The 18,202-nt window shown below is 45.0% G+C and overlaps 1 protein-coding gene across 1 annotated transcript in view; it reads left to right on the top strand.

Annotated features, from left to right (window-relative positions):
- HOMER2 (homer scaffold protein 2) overlaps window positions 1-17,429 on the top strand; it is a 73,172-nt gene extending 55,743 nt beyond the window's left edge. The window contains exons 4-9 of the mRNA XM_035130786.3: window positions 4,351-4,443; window positions 5,569-5,708; window positions 8,408-8,564; window positions 10,248-10,358; window positions 15,324-15,404; window positions 17,088-17,429. Coding sequence (XP_034986677.1) covers window positions 4,351-4,443; window positions 5,569-5,708; window positions 8,408-8,564; window positions 10,248-10,358; window positions 15,324-15,404; window positions 17,088-17,276 — 771 coding nt within the window. The 3' untranslated portion in view covers window positions 17,277-17,429. The remainder of the gene's footprint in view (window positions 1-4,350; window positions 4,444-5,568; window positions 5,709-8,407; window positions 8,565-10,247; window positions 10,359-15,323; window positions 15,405-17,087) is intronic.
- The last annotated feature ends 773 nt before the right edge of the window (window positions 17,430-18,202 follow it).

Raw genomic sequence — 18,202 nt, 5'->3', positions numbered from 1 at the left:
GAGGTCGTATACTTCTGAATACCAGTTGCTGGAAACTGCAAGAGGGGAGATTGCTCTTGTGCTCAGGTCCAGCCAGAGGCAGAGGAAGGGGTTGTGGTGGGTGCAGGCACTCACCGCAGGGCCTGTAGCATGCCTGAGCCACATGTCTTTCCTAGGAGGGACGTGGTGGCTTGGGCGCATGCAGGCTCCGCGCTGCACAAAGGGTCCGCCTGTTGCCTCCCTCCCAGCTGCAGGGCAGCTGAGTGGGAGGAGGCAGGCAAACTCTAGAGGCCCCGCGGTGTGCCCTGCCCCTATGGGTGGTTCGCCCCACCCCTGGGTGCGCCACCCCAGGTGCCTGAGCAGCTTCCTCTGCCACTGGGTCCAGCTTGCAGGTTTCCCACAGGCATTTGGCCGGACACTGTGAGAACAGGGTGCTGGACTAGATGGACCATTGGCCTGATCAACAGGCTCTACTTGATGTTCTTATGCTTGACCACGAGCTGGCAAAAGCTAAGGTGTGAAATCAGCTTTCTCTTTCTAGGGTGAATTTTAATAATTCTTATTCTTTGTATGGAAGAATTTTATGTGCTCTGCTTAGAAATTCTGAGTATAAATGCATAAAGTAAATAGCAAAATAAAGAAACAGGGATTTGACAGTCTAGCCTGTTATCGGATATTTTTCAATTTTGGATTGAAGAGCAGGAGCGATTCATCCTTTCAGTGTGTGTGTATATGTGTGTGTGTGTATACACACACAGTGGTGCCTCGCAAGACGAAATTAATTCGTTCCACAAGTCGCTTCGTCTTGCGATAATTTCATCTTGCGAAGCGTGGTTTGCCGTGGCAAAAAACAAAACAAAACAAAACAAAAAACCTGCAATGCGCGGCCATAGAAAACGTTGTCTTGCGAGTCACCAAAAACATCACAAAACGCTTTCGTCTTGCAAGTTTTTCGTTGCACGAGGCATTCGTCTTGCGAGGTGCCACTGTATATATAAAACTAATTGTAGTAATATTGTAAAAACTGTAGGCAGGGTCTGTCACTATTTTATAAAGCACCCTAACATTTTCTAAGCACATTGCATATATTAAAAGGTAACCTAGTATGTGTTTGCAGGCAGGCAGTCTAATAGAAACAGCATGAAAGGAAAAAGCAATGGGGAGAGAAGAGGAAAGCAAGCATTGGAGCTGCTATTCCTTCACTGGCTGATGGATGTGACCAGGTTGGTCTCTTCCTTCTCCTGATTATATATCTCTTTGAGGCAGGGGGTGCAGTCTCCCAGTGGACCATGGTGTCCTGGCTGATGGCTTTGTTCTGGTTTGGAGTCATAGAGCAGGGATCGGCAAGGCTTACCGGCTATGGGCTGGATCACTCCCGCAGAGATTGTCCCTGGGCCGGACGGTGCAGCACAATGCCGGAAATCGTGTCTGTGCATGCCCAGATGCCAGAAATCGCTTCTGTGCAGGTGCGATTTTCGACATCTGGGCATGCGCAGATATGATTTCCGGGATTTGTGCGTGCACAGACATGATTTCCAGCACCGCTCGGCGAGTCCCTGCACTGCGCTGGTTTAGCGTAGCGTGCAGGGGACTCGCCGAGCGGGTGGCTTGGTTCGGAGGCGGCTCGTGGGCTGGTAAAACGGTCTTTGTGGGCTGCATGTTGCCGACCCCTGTCCTAGAGCAACTGTGAAATAACTTCAAAAAGTAGGTAGTGTAATAACTGTAGTAATAGATAGTGTAATAGCACCAGAAACTTGTGATAAACTTTTTAGGATGATGTGCTCTGCTGTTAACAGCATGGTTATATTGCTCCACACCAAAGCTTTCAATAGCATTCTGAGTGCATGGTTTCCCCAAAATTATCATGGGAACTGTAGTTTGTAACAGTGCTGGGAATTGTAGCTCTGTGAGGGGCAAACTACAGTTCCGAGGATTCTGTGGGGGAAGTCATGACTGTTAAGGTGGTCAAAAGGTGTTTTAAATACATGGTGTGGATGTGACTTAAAGAGATGCCCAACAGTGCACAAATAACAAACTTTTGTCAGTGTAGATCGCTGTGAATTAATTAAAGCATCAATTTCCAGATTTATTTATTTTTAAACAGAGAGAAGCCCACCACTGCCGTGGGTTTCTCGGTATCTTGTTGATCCCTCCAGCTAAGTCAGAAATTATTCTTCTGATTGTGCCTTGGTTTACCATTTGGGAAGAAGTAAATTACAGTAGTAATGACATGCTGGTCCAAAGGAATGAGAAGGAGGATGCGGCAATAACTGTTAATTGGACTTCACTGTCATTTAAGAATGTGCCTGCATGGGATTGCAATGAAGTTCAAAGGTTTTGCAAACAGTTCTTGATATAGGCTCATCATCTTAAAGCTGTAGCTTTCCCTGCTGGCTTGAATCGTTAATTCTCACACAAAGCAAGAATCATAAAAATTTCATGCAGGCTAAATGTCAAAATCTGTAGAAGACTTATGCAAGATGGAAACATGTGGTTCTGTCTGGTTTTGCATTTTAAAAAGCCGGGTGGATTCCTTATCCAGATCAGGAATTTGATACCCAAAGCATTGCAGGGATAATATTATCTTATTTTATTTGATAATAATTGTGCAACCTTAAGGTAACTCGTAGAGGGACGTAGGTGGCGCTGTGCTCTAAACCACAGAGCCTAGGGCTTGCCAATCAGAAGGTCAGCGGTTCGAATCCCCGCAACGGAGTGAGCTCCCATTGTTCGGCCCCAGCTCCTGCCAATCTAGCAGTTTGAAAGCATGTCAAAGTGCAAGGAAGGTAAACGGCGTTTCCGTGCACTGCTCTGGTTCACCAGAAGCAGCTTAGTCATGCTGGCCACATGACCTGGAAGCTATACGCCGGCTCCCTTGGCCAGTAAAGCGAGATGAGCTCTGCAACCCCAGAGTCGTCCGCGACTGGACCTAATGGTCTGAGGTACCTTTACCTTTAAGGTAACTCGTACAATAAGACATGTATTAGTTAGGCTTGTTGGATTTCTGTGGGATGACGATAATGAAATAATGGATCTGTTATAAAATTTCAACATTTAACAGCGTCACATCCATTATTTTTATGATGTCTGAGGCTAGAGGTTACTGTAAGGCTGACAGTCAAATTACATTCATGGTCAGTTGCAAGAATTTATTAAGGCGCTTTCCTCACATACACACGTACCCCAAATGTGCTCTCAAATGATTATTTGTCATTACCTGTCGCCTGAAACCATCACAGACATTTCTCTTTCATTAAATTGATGTTTCAAGAGCAGAATTGGGAGTGGACCCAAGGGCAGGAGCAGGAAATTCCCCTTCTATTCCCCATCTTATTTGAACCTTTAATTTCCCCCTGGTAGGATTGAATGGGTGGTGGTCTTTAGATCAGGGAAATGGCTCAGGGAGAGTATGAAGCACAGCTTACCACAGGACTGTTGCATCAATCAAATGTGGACACCCTCCCCTCCAACCTGTTAAGAGAAAGGGAGGGAAGGACAGTTCTAAATTAGGTTGCATTGCATGTGTGGTGAGTTTTAGAATCAGTTTTAATACAGTGTTTTTGAATTGACTGTGTTTTAATGATGCAGTACATTGCACTGAGCTCCTAAATGGACACAAGGATGGTATAGGAAACAAATATAGAGATATATTATCTTGCATCCTGTGTAATTTGGCTCTAATTTTGACCTTCTATAAATCAGAATTAGCTAAGTTTGCAGCTAATCTGTGGGGAAAGGAGATCTGCCAGTGTGCAGTGTTACACAACTGGAACTCTGGTTCAGGCTCTCAACATCCAGATGTTAATTGTGTGCTTTCTGTGATCGTCTCAGGGCCGCATTTAAATGTTACCTTAATTGTGCAGCTTGCAGCTAAATATATTTTTGTGTACCTGTTGTTGTTGCTGATATTTTTCCTTCTTTTTTATATCTTAATTCATTTGTAACTGAATACAAATAAAATGCAATTAAAAAAAATATTAACAGGCATAGGAGACCCTGATTTTTACTGCCCTGAGGTTCCCCACCAGCACCTCATTGTATAGAAACAAAACTAGAGCCCCTCCACCTCACTTTCTGATTGTTTTGGATGCCCCCAGAGGAATACCTTAAAGCAGGCATAGGCAAACTCGGCCCTCCAGATGTTTTGGGACTACAACTCCCATCATCCCTAGCTAACAGGACCAGTGGTCAGGGATGATGGGAGCTGTAGTCCCAAAACACCTGGAGGACTGAGTTTGCCTATGCCTGCCTTAATGCTCACTTTTCTCTATGCACCTTCATAATTCATGCAGGCTAATTTGAAATCAATTAGCGTAAGCTGTTATTTGCGGCTGTCCTGATGCAACACTTTGCTTATGTGTTTATGTTCAGTTTGCCGAGAAATTTCAAGAGGTGAAAGAAGCTGCCAGACTGGCAAGAGACCGGTCTCAAGAAAAAACAGAGACTTCTAGCAATCATTCCCAAGTAAGTGATTTATCTGAATGTGAAATATGGGAACATGGTCTCGTTGATTTGAAAATGGATTTTGTGAAAGAGAAGAGCAGTTGAAAATGCCATCAAAGGTCAGCTTCAGGTGAGCGTTAGCAAATAAATAAAGTATTTTAACAGCAGCAGCAGCAAAAATGATTCTTGGCGATTGCTTTTGGTGGATCTGCTTACTTGCACGATACCTAATGGTCCAGGCTGATGGCAGATGCCACATACAGCAGATGAGATGGGAAAGCTGTTCCTGGACTGTACGGCTTCTGACCTTAGGTAAGGGGAGTCACATGTTTGGACACGTTATCCTTAAAAAAGGCACCTCCAGAACTCCCTTCATTTGCACTCATAGCAGGGAGAATTCAGAGGTGCAGGATCTTTTTTGTGCTTTGCTAGAATGTCAAGGTCTGCAAACAAGAGCCAGTCACAAAATGGTGAAGCCAGTTTTCTACTGTGCTCCATGAACCTGCACACTGGAATGCATACAAATCTACCTGTAAGTTTCCAGGCATCAGTGCTTCTAACACAACCCTCCAAAACTGGCCCGCATTGCTGAATGAAGTCATATGGCAGCCAATTAGTACTCTCATTGACAAGCAAGGAACACTGATGTTAAGAGAGAAGCAATTAGCACAAGACCAGCCATGAAAGAGGTTTTTTTTAACTTGAATTTTTACTTGAACTTGTTGAAGCATTGGTAGACAAAGACAATTGGAAATCTACTGCAAATCACTTAGAAATCTACGAGTAGATGATTATCTACCTTTGGCCTGCCCCTGAGATAGAAATTTTTGCATCTTAAGGAGAAGAGTTTGGGCCTAGCCATCTCCCAACCTGGCTTGAAAACCTTTGTGTATGTACAGGGAATTTTTCAATAGCGTTCAAAGCTGAGGTGATACAGTCCAGGAATAATTTTGCGAAGTGATCCGATTGCGTTGACCCGCCCTCTGAAATACAATGACTACCCTTCCTTGCAGATGGTGTTTCCTTTGGGTCACTTGGAAGATGGTGGGGGCGCACGCGGGGGTTCTGCACCATGTTGTAGCACGTTGAGAAGCGGCAGACCTTTATCGTAACGGTTTTTCTTGGTTTGCGGAATGCGTTGTGCAGGAATCAGGCCGCGAAACTCCGTGTTCTACTCGGGCGTCCAGCGTCAATGGGACGGATGATGAGAAGGCATCGCATGGCGGTCCCTCAGATGCACAACTGAAAACAGAGAATGACAAACTGAAACTTGCCTTAGCCCAGAGGTGAAGCTGCTTTCATGACTACATTATTGTTGGCTATTTGTTGGTCACTGCATTCCCAGGCCAAAAGAAGTGCCCACACTTTTTACGAAGTGGGAGAGTACTTATTTTGTAGTAACAGTGGGGGCTGGGCTATTAGGGCGGATGGAGCACTGCCCAAACAACCTCAGTCTGCCCTCAGCCATTCACTGCCTACTCACAACCAATTATCAGGGAGGTGGCTGTGCTGTGTCATTGAGAGCCAGTGTGGTGTAGTGGTTAAGAACAGTAGACTCGTAATCTGGGGAACCGGGTTCGTGTCTCCACTCCTCCACATTCAGCTGCTGGGTGACCTTGGGTTAGTCACACTTCTCTGAAGTCTCTCAGCCCCACCCACCTCACAGCGTGTTCGTTGTGGGGGAGGAGGGGAAACGAGATTGTTAGCCACTTTGAGACTCCTTAGCAAGCATCCCCAGACTTCGGCCCTCCAGATGTTTTGGACTACAATTCCCATCTTCCCCAACCACTGGTCCTGTTAGCTAGGGATCATGGGAGTTGTAGGCCAAAACATCTGGAGGGCCGCAGTTTGGGGATGCCTGCTCCTTAGGGTGGTGATAAAGCGGGATATCAAATCCAAACTCTTCTTCTTCTTCTTCATTGGCTCTGGCTCCCCCTAGTGTTGGTCCTCCCTGCTTTCCACCTTGTCTGTTCCAATTAGCACCAACGGCCACTTCTTAGGGCAGTTCCACACCACATTTAAAGCACATACCCCAAAAAAGAATCATGGGAACTGTAGTTTCCCCTCACAGAACTACAATTCCCAGCACCCTCAACAACACAGAGTTCCCAAGTTTCTTTTTGGGAAGTCATTTGCTTTAAATGCATGGTTAGGTAGCAAGCAGGAGTTGAGAGCTAACTTTATCCTATGGGGTTTGGGGGGCTCTGATTTGACTTTGAAACTCCCTGCTGAGATAACTCATCTAGTTCTCTGGTTGATATTCTTCTGCCAGAAGGCAAAAAGAAGATCATTTATTTAAACAGATGTTTGGCCTATGGAGCTGGTTGTTTTTCCCTGCTTCGCTGTGTTTTAATCCGTTTTTAATTTAATTATGTTTTCAACAGGCTGCTCTTTCAAATCTGCTACAACTTGCTTGGTTTTTATTATGATATTGCCTATTTCTTAAGTGGATTGGTCATTTTCTGTTCTGGACACCAGTAACTGTGACGTGTTACAAACTTAGCTCTGCAATTCACATGATACAAGCATGTCTTACAAACATGTTTGGATAAAGTCGTGCCAAGTATTACTGTGGTAGCAGCACTGTGTTAATATAGATATCAGGGTAAGTGTCCAAGCCCTCTAAGCCTAGCAATTACCCAGGGTATAAACCTGACAGGAAGTGTTTATTGGAGGAACCATATAAAAAACCAAATTCCCAGTAATGTGAAGCTTAGGGTCATACACAGTTAGTAACTTCTTTTTTAAAAAATATAATTTTATTGGTTTTTCCATATATACACCATCTAACAATATTTCTCTAACAATTTTCCATATCCCCCCCTCCCCTGGACTTCCCTCATATTCCCATTTCGTTTTATTTCCATATTACTCACCCTGTGTGTTGTTTCCCAAAATTTTCCCAATACATATAGTCTTACTTTTTGTTATATACAATTGTGTTTGTTTATTCAAACCCTGCCAATGAGTCCAATTCTTTATGTTGCCTCTTCATATACAGTATGTTGTAAATTGTTTCCATTCTCTTTTAAAGTCTTTGTTATCCTTTTCATGTAATTTATCTGTTAATTTTGCCAGCCCAATTCCCTAACCACTACACCACACTGGCTCACTCCATGCTCTGACTTAAACATTCCCTACAGTGGTGCACAAGGTTGTTGAACTCCAGTTCCCACAGTCCCTGGCCACTGCCCATCCTTGCTGAGACTGATGCGAGTTGGGAGCCGGAACATCTGGAGGTTCCCCATGTGGCAATCTCCTCCCCTGCCCCTTCAAACACAGGCCCACCCAAACATGGTCAAACTTGTTGGAAGCCAAAATCAAATGAGTAGGAGGTCTATTGTGATCCACCAATACTAGAGCAATACAAATAGTGCTCTGTGCATGAGAGACAGACAAAGAGAAGCTTTTGGGTTACTGTAACAATAAATATGAATATGAACAATATTCACCAAATATGAAGGTATTATACCATGAACAGAGCTGTTGTATTGTAGTAAACTTGAATGAATATACAGTCATACCTCTGTTTAAGTACGCTTTGGTTTGAGTACTTTCAGTTTAAGTACTCCGTGGACCTGTCTGGAACAGATTAATCCACTTTCCATTACTTTCAATGGGAAAGTTCGCTTCAGGTTAAGTACGGACTTCCAGAACCAATTACACTCATACTTCAGGTTAAATACAGGTTCAGGTTAAATACAGACTTCCGGAACCAATTGTTTATGTATACCGTGTGTGTGTGTGTGTGTGTGTGTGTGTGTGTGTGTGTGTATGAGAGAGAGAAACTGGAATATGTGTGTGTGATTAATCTTAAAAATGCTTAATCCATCCCTGTTAATCAGGATTATGTATATTTCAAACCACTTCCCCCTCCAAGTTCTGAGGTATTTTATATGCCACATAATGAGTGCCTCTTATCTGATCTATAGAAAAAAATCAAGAAATCTCCAATGTTTGTGTGATTCCCCCCCCCTTCTTTTAGCTCCTCCAATGTAAAAAAATGGGAAACGGAACTGCACAGCCTTAGGGAGAGCAACGCCAGACTAACTTCTGCACTCCAAGAATCTGCAGCCAGCATAGAACACTGGAAGAAACAGTTTTCCATTTGCAAAGATGAGAACGATCAACTTAGGAGCAAGGTATTGGATGCAGCAAATTTAAATGGTGGTGCTTTACTAGTTTTATTAGTCAGGAAACATGCCAGTGTGCTGTAATGATTAGATGAGGAGTGAGGAACCTTCTCCAACCCTGAGGGCTGCATTTCCTTTTGGGGAACCTTCTCTTTTGAATGATGGCTTGGGCAATTTACAGAGGCAAAGCTTCAATGGTACCCTGGACAGCTCCAAGCAGGGCTCAGGGCGAAGGTTCCAGAAGAGGAGAGCTCAGATGTAGCTGCTGCAGCAGCAGCTAGGCAGCGGTGTGGCTTGAGTAGGGGGCATGTCCAAAGGAGGGGCCCGTGGACCTGAGGGCCACCACCTCTGGATTGGAGTATTGGACAAGAACTGCAGGGTTCTGAGGGTTCCTTGGGAAAAGAGATTTATTGCTCAACCATTCAGGGAACTACAGTGGACCCTCTACTTACGAACGCGGCAAACCCGGAAGTGTATACTTCTGGGTTTCACAGCATGTGCATGCACAGAAGCGCTCAATTGCACGTGTGTGTGCGCAGAAGCGGCGCCTCTGCCTGTGGACTTTTCAGATTGTGGACAGACCCCCGGAACGAATTTAATTCGTATCTGGAGGGTCCACTGTATAGCTCTGTGAGAAGAATAGGGGTCTTAAGCATTTGTGGTAACAAATAAATTGGTTCTTACTCTGGGATGAATATTTTAGTATATATACTTGATAGCTAGCCTATGGATCCTGGTCAGCAACACACCTTGGAGGCAGATCCATTTATTTCACTTATGTAATGCATTGGCAACTTGCAAAAATAAAATTTGAGAACTTAAAATAAATTTTAGCCGATATAAAAATCCTGTTGCTGCTTCAGGTGTGCTGAGTTGCCCTGGAATAGTCGAAAAATTGCTGGAGGGAGAGAGGCGAAGGCACAATCATTCCTGTCTACTAAAAACTGCTTCACCCAGTATTAGATATACTGAATGTAAATGTCAGGGGAGAATAACAAAAAGGTGTAAACTTTAGAGCAGTCCAGGAATAGCAGTGTACACTGCCACTAAATAATACAGTGTGATATTTCAAAAGCTTTTAATTGGCCCACACACTCCTGGCAGAAGCTTATTGACAGCAGGGGCTTTTGGTTTCCATCAATGCTACTTGTAGCAAGAATTGCACAACACTGAGCTTTATTTGTGGGGAAAGGCAGCTTTGCTCAGTGCTGGGAGAACTATGTGGAGATGAGTTCTTCTTTCCTTCATAGGGACCTGCACCTTGAACACACTGGCTGCATTTGGATGATTGCATCTTGGCTTCATAAGCTGACATATACACAAACCTTTTTGCTGTAGTTGCAGCCTCTTTGCTTCACCCTCCAAAGCACATCTGAAGAACACTTTTTCCCTCAAAGAATTCTGGGTGTTGTAGTTTATCCCTCAGAGTTACAATTTCTAGCAACCCTTAACAAGTGCTTTAAATCAGTCTCTAGCTGTTTTTGGACTACAACTCTCATCATCCCTAGCTATCAGGTCAGGGGTGATGGGAACTGTAGTCCAAAAACAGCTGGAGACCCAAGTTTCAGCAACCTGCTGCTATTCTCCTCATTTTCCTGCAATGTTTCCATTATTTAAAAATGTGAAAAGCAAATCATGAGTATTTGTAGTGGATTGGGAACTCACACTGGCTCCTTTCAACCCTTCTTTAAGATTGACGAACTGGAAGAGCAGTGCAATGAAATAGATAAGGAGAGAGAACGAAATGCGCAGTTGAGCAGGCGCCTCCAGGAATTGGAAACAGAGCTGCAAGACAAGGAGCTGGTATGTAAAACAAAGAATGGTAATGAAGTGCTTAAAGCTGTGGACATGCAGTCACAGCATCTTTGGGGAATCAATCCCCTTCCACAGTACTTGTAAAACAAAAACAAAACCCTAATGCAGATTACTTTAGAAGCTGAGCAAGCCCTGGAGGCTTTGGGCACAGTGACATGACTGATGCTCCTGAAAATGCCATGGGTTCCTAGCAAAACATTAGGCTTTTGAGCTCTGTCCCGTCTACCTTGGGACCTTATTCTCATTTTTTTTTGTTTTTTGTTTTAATGCCGTAACAAAGGTGGACAAAATTTTAAGTTGGGTAGAATGGTTTTTGTTTTCTAAGTGAGCAAACTGAGCCCTCCTGGGGAAGCTGGAAAGGTTAGATAACCCACAGGGACAGGTAGAAGTGATGGTCAGTACCTGTCAGGGGGTCATCGTGGCTACTCTAGAGTAACTCCGCCTGAGTCCAGTTTGTCTTCAAAGACGTTTATTGTGCTATTTATTTACAGTGTAGAGACAGCTTAAAACATAACCTCTCATCCCCAATCAGAATCCGACAATGGCGTACGTTTGTTCCCACGCCAGCAAAGTAGTCTGGGCACCCCAAAACGCCGCCCCCCTTGACCTGCGTTGCGGCGCTCTCCTTACTACTTGTGCCGGAAGGAGTGATGCCCTTTCAGCTTCCTCCCTAAGTGGTCGGTGCCCTGGCTCTGCAACATCCCTGAGCGACTGCCTGCATCCCTCCACCCCAAAGCTTTCCCATTGTTCCTCCCTCTGATTCCTCTCCTCCTCCGAGTCTCTCCCTCCCCCTCTGGCTGCTTCAGAACCACTGGTGCTCTCTGTACTTGACGAGGTGGACATCAGGATGATGGGGGCTGTCTCCCTGTAGGGAGTCACCCTTACAGTACCCTTCTTAAAGTACGTGTATACTGCAAGCTTCCTCCAAAGAATCCTGGGAATTTGTCCTCTGAGAAGTGTGCGAGGAAGGTGTTTTTCTTTCACACAGAGGAAACCAGAGAGACATAGCGTGATGCAGCGATTAGAGTGTCGAACTAGGGACCTGGGAGACGAAATCACCACTCAGCCTTGAAGCTCACTGTGGCATCTTGGGGCAGTCACTGGCCTTTCAGCCTAACCTACCTCATAGGGCTGTCAAGCTATTCCAATCCAACAGCTACCCAGTGTTGGAATACATTTATATAGATCTCTTGAAAGCTGTTGCGTGTTGTATTAAGTCTATACCAGAATTTTCTGCTTGGTTTCAACTCCATCTGCTCAATACAAGGGACAAAACAAAAGAAGCATAGAATTGTAGAGTTGGAAGGGATCCCAAGGGCCATCTAGTCTAACCCCCTGCAACGCAGGGATCACACCTAAGGAATCCCTGACAGATGGTCATCCAACTGCTGCTTCAAAACCTCCTATGAAGAAGAGTTGGCCACTTTCTGAGGCAGATGGTTCCACCGTCAAGTAACTCTTACAATCAGAAAGTTCTTCCTAAAGTTTAGTTGGAATCACCTTCCTGGTAATCCACCTTTAATCCACTGGTTCAGGTCCTGCCCTCCGGAGCAGGAGAAAACAAGCTTCCCCCATCTTCCATGTGACAGCCCTTTAGATATTTGAAGATGGCTATCCTTTCACATCTCAGTCTTCTCTTCTAAACATATGCAACTCCCTCAACTGTTCCTCATAAGGCTTGGTTTCCAGACACTTTATCATCTTGGCCCCCCTCCTCTGCATATGTCTCCCTTTGTCAATATCCTAGATCAGTTGGTAGACCATGGACTAGATGACCCATGTGGTCCCTTCCAACTCTACAGTCCTTAAACTGTGGTGCCCAGAACTAGACACAGTACTCCAGCTGTGGCTTGACCAAGGCAGAATTGAGCAGGGACACGGGTGACACTGTGGTCTACTACTGAGCCTCTTGGGCTTGCCGATTAGAAGGTTGGTGGTTCAAATCCCTGCAACAGGGTGAGCTGCCGTTGCTCTGTCCCAGCTCCTGCCAGCCTAGCAGTTTGAAAGCACACCAGTGCAAGTAGATAAATAGGTACTGCTGCAGCGGGAAGGTAAACGGTGTTTCCGTGCGCTCTGGTTTCCATCGTGGTGTTCCATTGCACCAGAAGCAGTTTAGTCCTGCTGGCCACTTGACCCGGAAAGCTGTCTGTGGACAAACACCGGCTCCCTCGGCCTGAAAGTGAGATGAGCGCCGCAACCCCATATTCGCCTTTGACTGGACTTAACCATCCAGGGGTCCTTTACCTTACTCCAGGTGCGGCCTGACCAAGGCAGAATAGAACAGATACAACCCTTTTCTGTGCTGAAACAAGGCCTAGGGTGGATGGAAGGTATGGCTCATACTAGGGGGAAGTCAAGGCAAGGTAATGTTCATGCTCGATGCAGGACAAGGTTCTGACTAGATGCAAGGTAAGGCAAGGTTCAGGCTCGATGAGGGCAGGGCAGGCTGTAAGGGCAGTGCTTGTCCTGTATTCTAGGAATCCAGAACTCTGATACAGTGCCACATCCTCAAACCAGAGAGGCTCTGGCCATACAGGCTTAATGGGAAGCAGCACTTCTGAGGCTGTCCCTGCGTGCCCTTCCCCTTCTTGTTCAGAGTCCTCGACTCTTCCTCACCCACAGAAGACTCTTCCTGGTCCCTGACAGACAATTGCATTGTACTGAATTAACAGCTGTCTGGAAAACTTGTTGGGGCTGTCTCAGATCTATTCCTCCTTGTTTCCCCACCCGCCTCTTCCTGCTTTCAGCAGCTGCAGCTGGGAGGAAGATTGACATCTTAGGATAATGGTGACAGCGCAATAAAGAAAAAACACCTTCTTGTTGTAGCATGCATATATTCATTGAACTGGAATAAGAGGTTAAGGTGGCTTGATGGGGCCGAGGCAGAGACACAAATAGAGTTTGGTTTTGGAATTTACGCACACAGGGAAACCCAATTAGTTTCTGGATTCAGTTCAGCTTGGTACCGCGAAACCTTAAGGACCACCCACCCACCTTATAAACCAGTCCAGATCCTGCAACACAAGCAGGCAGTCCATGAAGCAGTCTGAAGCAAGCTGTGAGAGGGCCTCACCCTGAGAGGAGGAGGAGAAGCCACTGCCAATAGCTGGGGCTGCACCTTCTGTCACCTCTCCACCAGCAGCAGTGCCACCACTCCCCACATCATCATGCTCCCCGCACAGGTGCAGCTGGCGCCCCTGCTGCTGCCTCCTGCCTCTTGCCACTGCTGGGCACCTGGTGGTTGGCTCCCAGCTCTTGTCACTGCCGGGCACTCACTGCTCCTGGTGGCTGCAGCACATGCTCAAGTGGCAACTCCTCTATTTGCTCCTGGACCACTGTCTTCCTCCTGCTCACCCTCTTTGAGTTAACCTGGGGAAGAGGAGCACAGCAGCAGGATTGAGCAGGAGGTGTCAAGTACCCGGCAGTGGGGAGAGGGGCAGGAGGCGGGGAGCACAGCCAGGGTTTTTGCCTCAAGTGGCAAAACATCCTGGGCCATCCCTGCCCTGCGGTCTTCATCAGAGGCTCTTCTCTGTGGACCCTGCGCAAGGGGGGTATAGGGGGTGGCTATACAAGAACGAATAATTAATATATTAGAACGTTAAAACGTTTTGCAGTCACACAGACTCGTTTTTTTGAAATTTTATCACAACCCTTAGCATTTATCTAGCTTCCAAGAATCCAAGCTATTTTGTGCTTCATTAAATTATCAACACACATGCACACAGTTACACCTACACATAAAAATTCATATTACACAAGGTGGGAAGGGGGGAAATGGATTGAGGTAATAATAAACAGAGACCTACAGTAAGTGATTAAGTGACAAAGACTTTTGGCTCAGAATAGGAGGGGTGATTCATCCTTGGACAGACATTTTGCAAAACATGCATAAATGGGAATTGCCGGGGGAGGGAATTCTCCACCTCCAGCACCCAAGGGTCCATGGCTGCTGCAGTTTTGGTGTAACACCACTGACTGTCAATGCTGTGAGCTCTGCTTGTGCCCACCACCTGCTTGGAGGAGTGTGGACTGATTCCAGGACCCCAATTTCCTCAACCAATTATCCTCACTGTCTTAAGTGGACAGCGACAGCCATCTTTTTGGAAGGGGCAACTCTCCTATGCTGTAGGAGGGTGTACATCTTGCTGCTGCTGCTTGCCAAGGTTTCCAAGTTGAGGCGCAGTGCAATTAAAATTTAAATTTACATCTGCCTTGCTGCTGTGTCATTCTTCCTTGGCCTTCCGGTGTTCCTCTAAATACAAGGTTTTCAAAGGTGCTCCTTTTGTGGAGTTTCACACTGAGCAGAGCGCACACTGGGCTTGTCTTGCAAAGCCAAGAATAGCTTGTGTCTGGGTTGTTTTGTGGCTGCTCATGTAAGAGCACACAGCCTGGAAGCAAGTTGGGGCAGCCCTCCACAGCAAGTGAGAAAGAAGTCTGTAATATTAATGAGCCCATTTTCTGGCTGAGTGGGAGTACTGAAAGTTACAAAATACTGCTCTTTATGAATGCTATTACCTATGCAGGGTTAAAAAGCATGGCATTTTTTCTTTGGGAAAAGCTGCTGCTTTTCTGCACATCAGCTGTTAGCTGGGAGGCTGAACAAAGCCCTGCTGTGCCTCTGGCTCACATGGAGACCCTCCTAGGAGCCCAAAGAGGACACCCCCTTCAGGCTGCAGTGAGAGTCTCCTTGCAAGCTGAAGACACAGTAGGACTTTGTTGAGCCTCTTCAGGCCACACCCCCCCCCTCTGGGTTTCTGGGGCTGTTTGTATGCACAGTCGCATGTGAATTAAATGTGCGTAAATTGCTGGGTGGGTGGCGTGCCTGTATATATTTCTGAAGGCTGGGTAATGTGTATATGGCTGGGTAATGTGTATATGGTGCTGATTTTTTAAAAAAGTTTTATTATCTTGTTGAAATTCGTAACCTCTATATTTTTGTGTTACCTTCTCTAGGAAATAGAGGATCTTCGGAAACAGGGTGAAATAATACCAGAGTTGATGACAGAATGTGAAACGGTATCTGAGAAATTGCAGGTATGAATGGTTATTATTATTCAGTATGCATTTTCAGTTTTAAAAGGAAAATTATACTCCACTTAAGACCTATAGCCAGAATGTTTATGTTGGAGAAACTGAAGCGTATGATTCATGCTGGATGGTGATGGCTCAGGTAGAGATGTGAAGGTGTTGGAAAAACGATTTCCTCTCAACTTTTACCCAGTTTTCCTTCTTGGTCCTCTACTCCTCTGGGGTCATGTCAGGATAATGCTGCTTGCTTGCTTGCTTGGAGAGCCAAGCAGTAGGGAAGTAGCCACAGCATTTTCCCTTCCACTCCTGAATGCAAGTTACTGTACAGGTCTTTCCCATTGATATAATCATAACAGATGGAAAATATTAAGACACCTTAACCACTCAGGCCAACAGCACAATAATGGCTTAGTGCAATGGTGTCTTTGCAGGACCTGTCAAGGAATGAGTGCTCTAGTAGGAGGAGAGAAGTGGACTCCCTGATCACAGGTCTCTAAAAGTCACCTTGAGGATGGAATCAAAGCAGCCTAAGGGAACCAGGGAATAACTGCAGAACAACCAAATCATAAATTCATGCATCCATTTATTTAATTGCATTAGTGTGCAGTTGGGTAGAATACCACCTCCATGTTTTGTGTTCCTTATCTCCATGAAATAAAAGAGCTGGAGACATGGGCATAGCGAGGATTGGGGGGGGGCAGGCTTTATGTTAGGTGCGGCAGAACTGAGTAATCTGTGATGCAATTGGTCAGTTAAATATTTTGATTTATTTACTTGATGTAGGGGGGCATCTCTCCCCTCCCCCCCGCACTCCCCTGGCTACACCCATAGCTGGAGACATATTTTTCAATGAAAGCAGTATGTTCAGGGAGAGGGTCTGAATTACTCAAGGGATGAGAGAGCCCTCAGTGCTAAAGTCTTAGTTGCTATCCTGTGCTTGCTGGCACTCCACTGACTTACCCTTCTTCTGCCTTCGAAGCTCAAGCCTGTAGAAGACGTACCCTGTTTCACAATTTAGGAACGGCCTCATCTGCAAATCTTTCATCTCAACCCATGCATCATGAATTTGTTGAGGAGAGGCAGCATGGGACTCTATCCTCTGGGACAAAGCATTTTAAGTACAGGCTTATATTGATGATGTAAACTCCATTGCTAGGGAACTTAAAGTTCATCATCATTATTATTTTCTCACTGTCTTCCTACACATTCAGCCAGTGAGACTCCAGATATTTCTTTTTCTTTTATTAATTAATTAATTAATTAATTTATTTATTTATTTTAAAAAGACATTGAGTTCCGGAACGAAACAGTATCAGTTCCCAGGCACTGTTTTGTCAGGTTGTATTTGTGGATGGGTGAGCCAGGACCCAAACCAACTTCAGATAATGTTTAGAACGAATTCTGAAGTGCTAGCAATGGCAGTAATATATGCAGAGTAGGGCACATAAATTCCAGCCAGAAGCTGCCCAAAGTGACCTCATTCAAGGCAAAGCATCTCTTCCACATCCTTCTGTGAAGCAGTCAGATTAAAATAATAGGCTTTCCCCTGACAAGAGTTTGCTTGCAGGTAGGTTTGCAATGGACACAATAAATAAGAGATGCAGCGATGGGGCAGGTGTGGGGGAGGGCCTTTGCTCTGTCCATGTTATTGCTGAGACTTTTCTGCAACTTTTTCTTTCTTTTTTAAAGGCTGCTGAGAAAAGGAATAAAGACCTGGAAGAGAAAGTCAGAGCTCTAAGGACAGAGGTGGAAGAGAGCAAACACAGACAAAACAACCTTAAGACTGAGTTACAAACTTTTTTAGACGTACTAGATGGAAAGATCGATGAATTGCATGACTTCCGGCAAGGACTATCTAAACTGGGAGTTGATAACTAGGGAATAGCAACGTATATCTTTTTGTAAATTAACATTTGGTGGGTGTGCATTTTAATCCTAAATGTCTGTTCCACAAAAAAAATAACCAGAGTATTCTTCTTGTTTGCAATGTGATTTGTACATAGAATTTAAAGATTTAATGGTTCTCTCCCCCACTACCCAATCTTCCTTTTCTTTCTTTCCTTCCAAAAATTGTTCACTTTTCTTTTTTTAAGGTAGAGCTTTGTTTATCTTGCTGCTTCTGGACTTTGAGGGTTTGTGAACAGGTGGGGGAGGGTTCTTGCCTCAGGAAAATGGAACTAGACCTACCTTAAAATGAATATGCATTAGTTGTTGCAGGGAAATTTCTATCTTAAGGGCTGCTGCAACCATAGAAACAGGAAGCGAGCCTTTTCCTAATCTTGATTATCAAGCCCTGTGCAGTTTTGTGTGTGTGTGTGTGTGTGTGTGTGTGTGTGTGTGTGTGTAACAGGCCACAGTGAAGATGAGAGAAGATGTTTGCAATTTGTCCATGGGCTTGAAAAAGAAAAATGCACTTGGGAGCAGCCATTGGCAGGTAGAGAAATATTCTTTTAGTAGATGCTCTTGGCCTCAGGATCAATTTGTGAAGCCTCATTTGAAGAATTCAGTGGTGGCTTTTTTTTTTAAATTAAAAAAAATACCCAAGAGGCCTTTTCATACAGATTTTGCCATGTTCAACAATGTGCATTTGAAATCAGTGTAGAAATCACAATGTGTTCGGGTGTGGCTCTTTGCACTTATCATCATCATCATCAAACCTTTATTGGAATCACTTACAAACATTCAAAATAAATAGGCCAGTGGTTTTTCCATCTCCTTGCTCTGCTTGTCCATCAACCCCGATGGGCACCTGCATTGCTGTTTGGTGAAGCTCGGCTCACCTGCCCTGCGGCTTCCATGTGAGC

Source organism: Zootoca vivipara, chromosome 13 (genome assembly GCF_965207765.1).
Source record: "Zootoca vivipara chromosome 13, rZooViv2.hap1.1, whole genome shotgun sequence".
NCBI lineage: Eukaryota > Metazoa > Chordata > Lepidosauria > Squamata > Lacertidae > Zootoca > Zootoca vivipara.
This window is presented reverse-complemented; position numbering and strand designations above follow the sequence as displayed.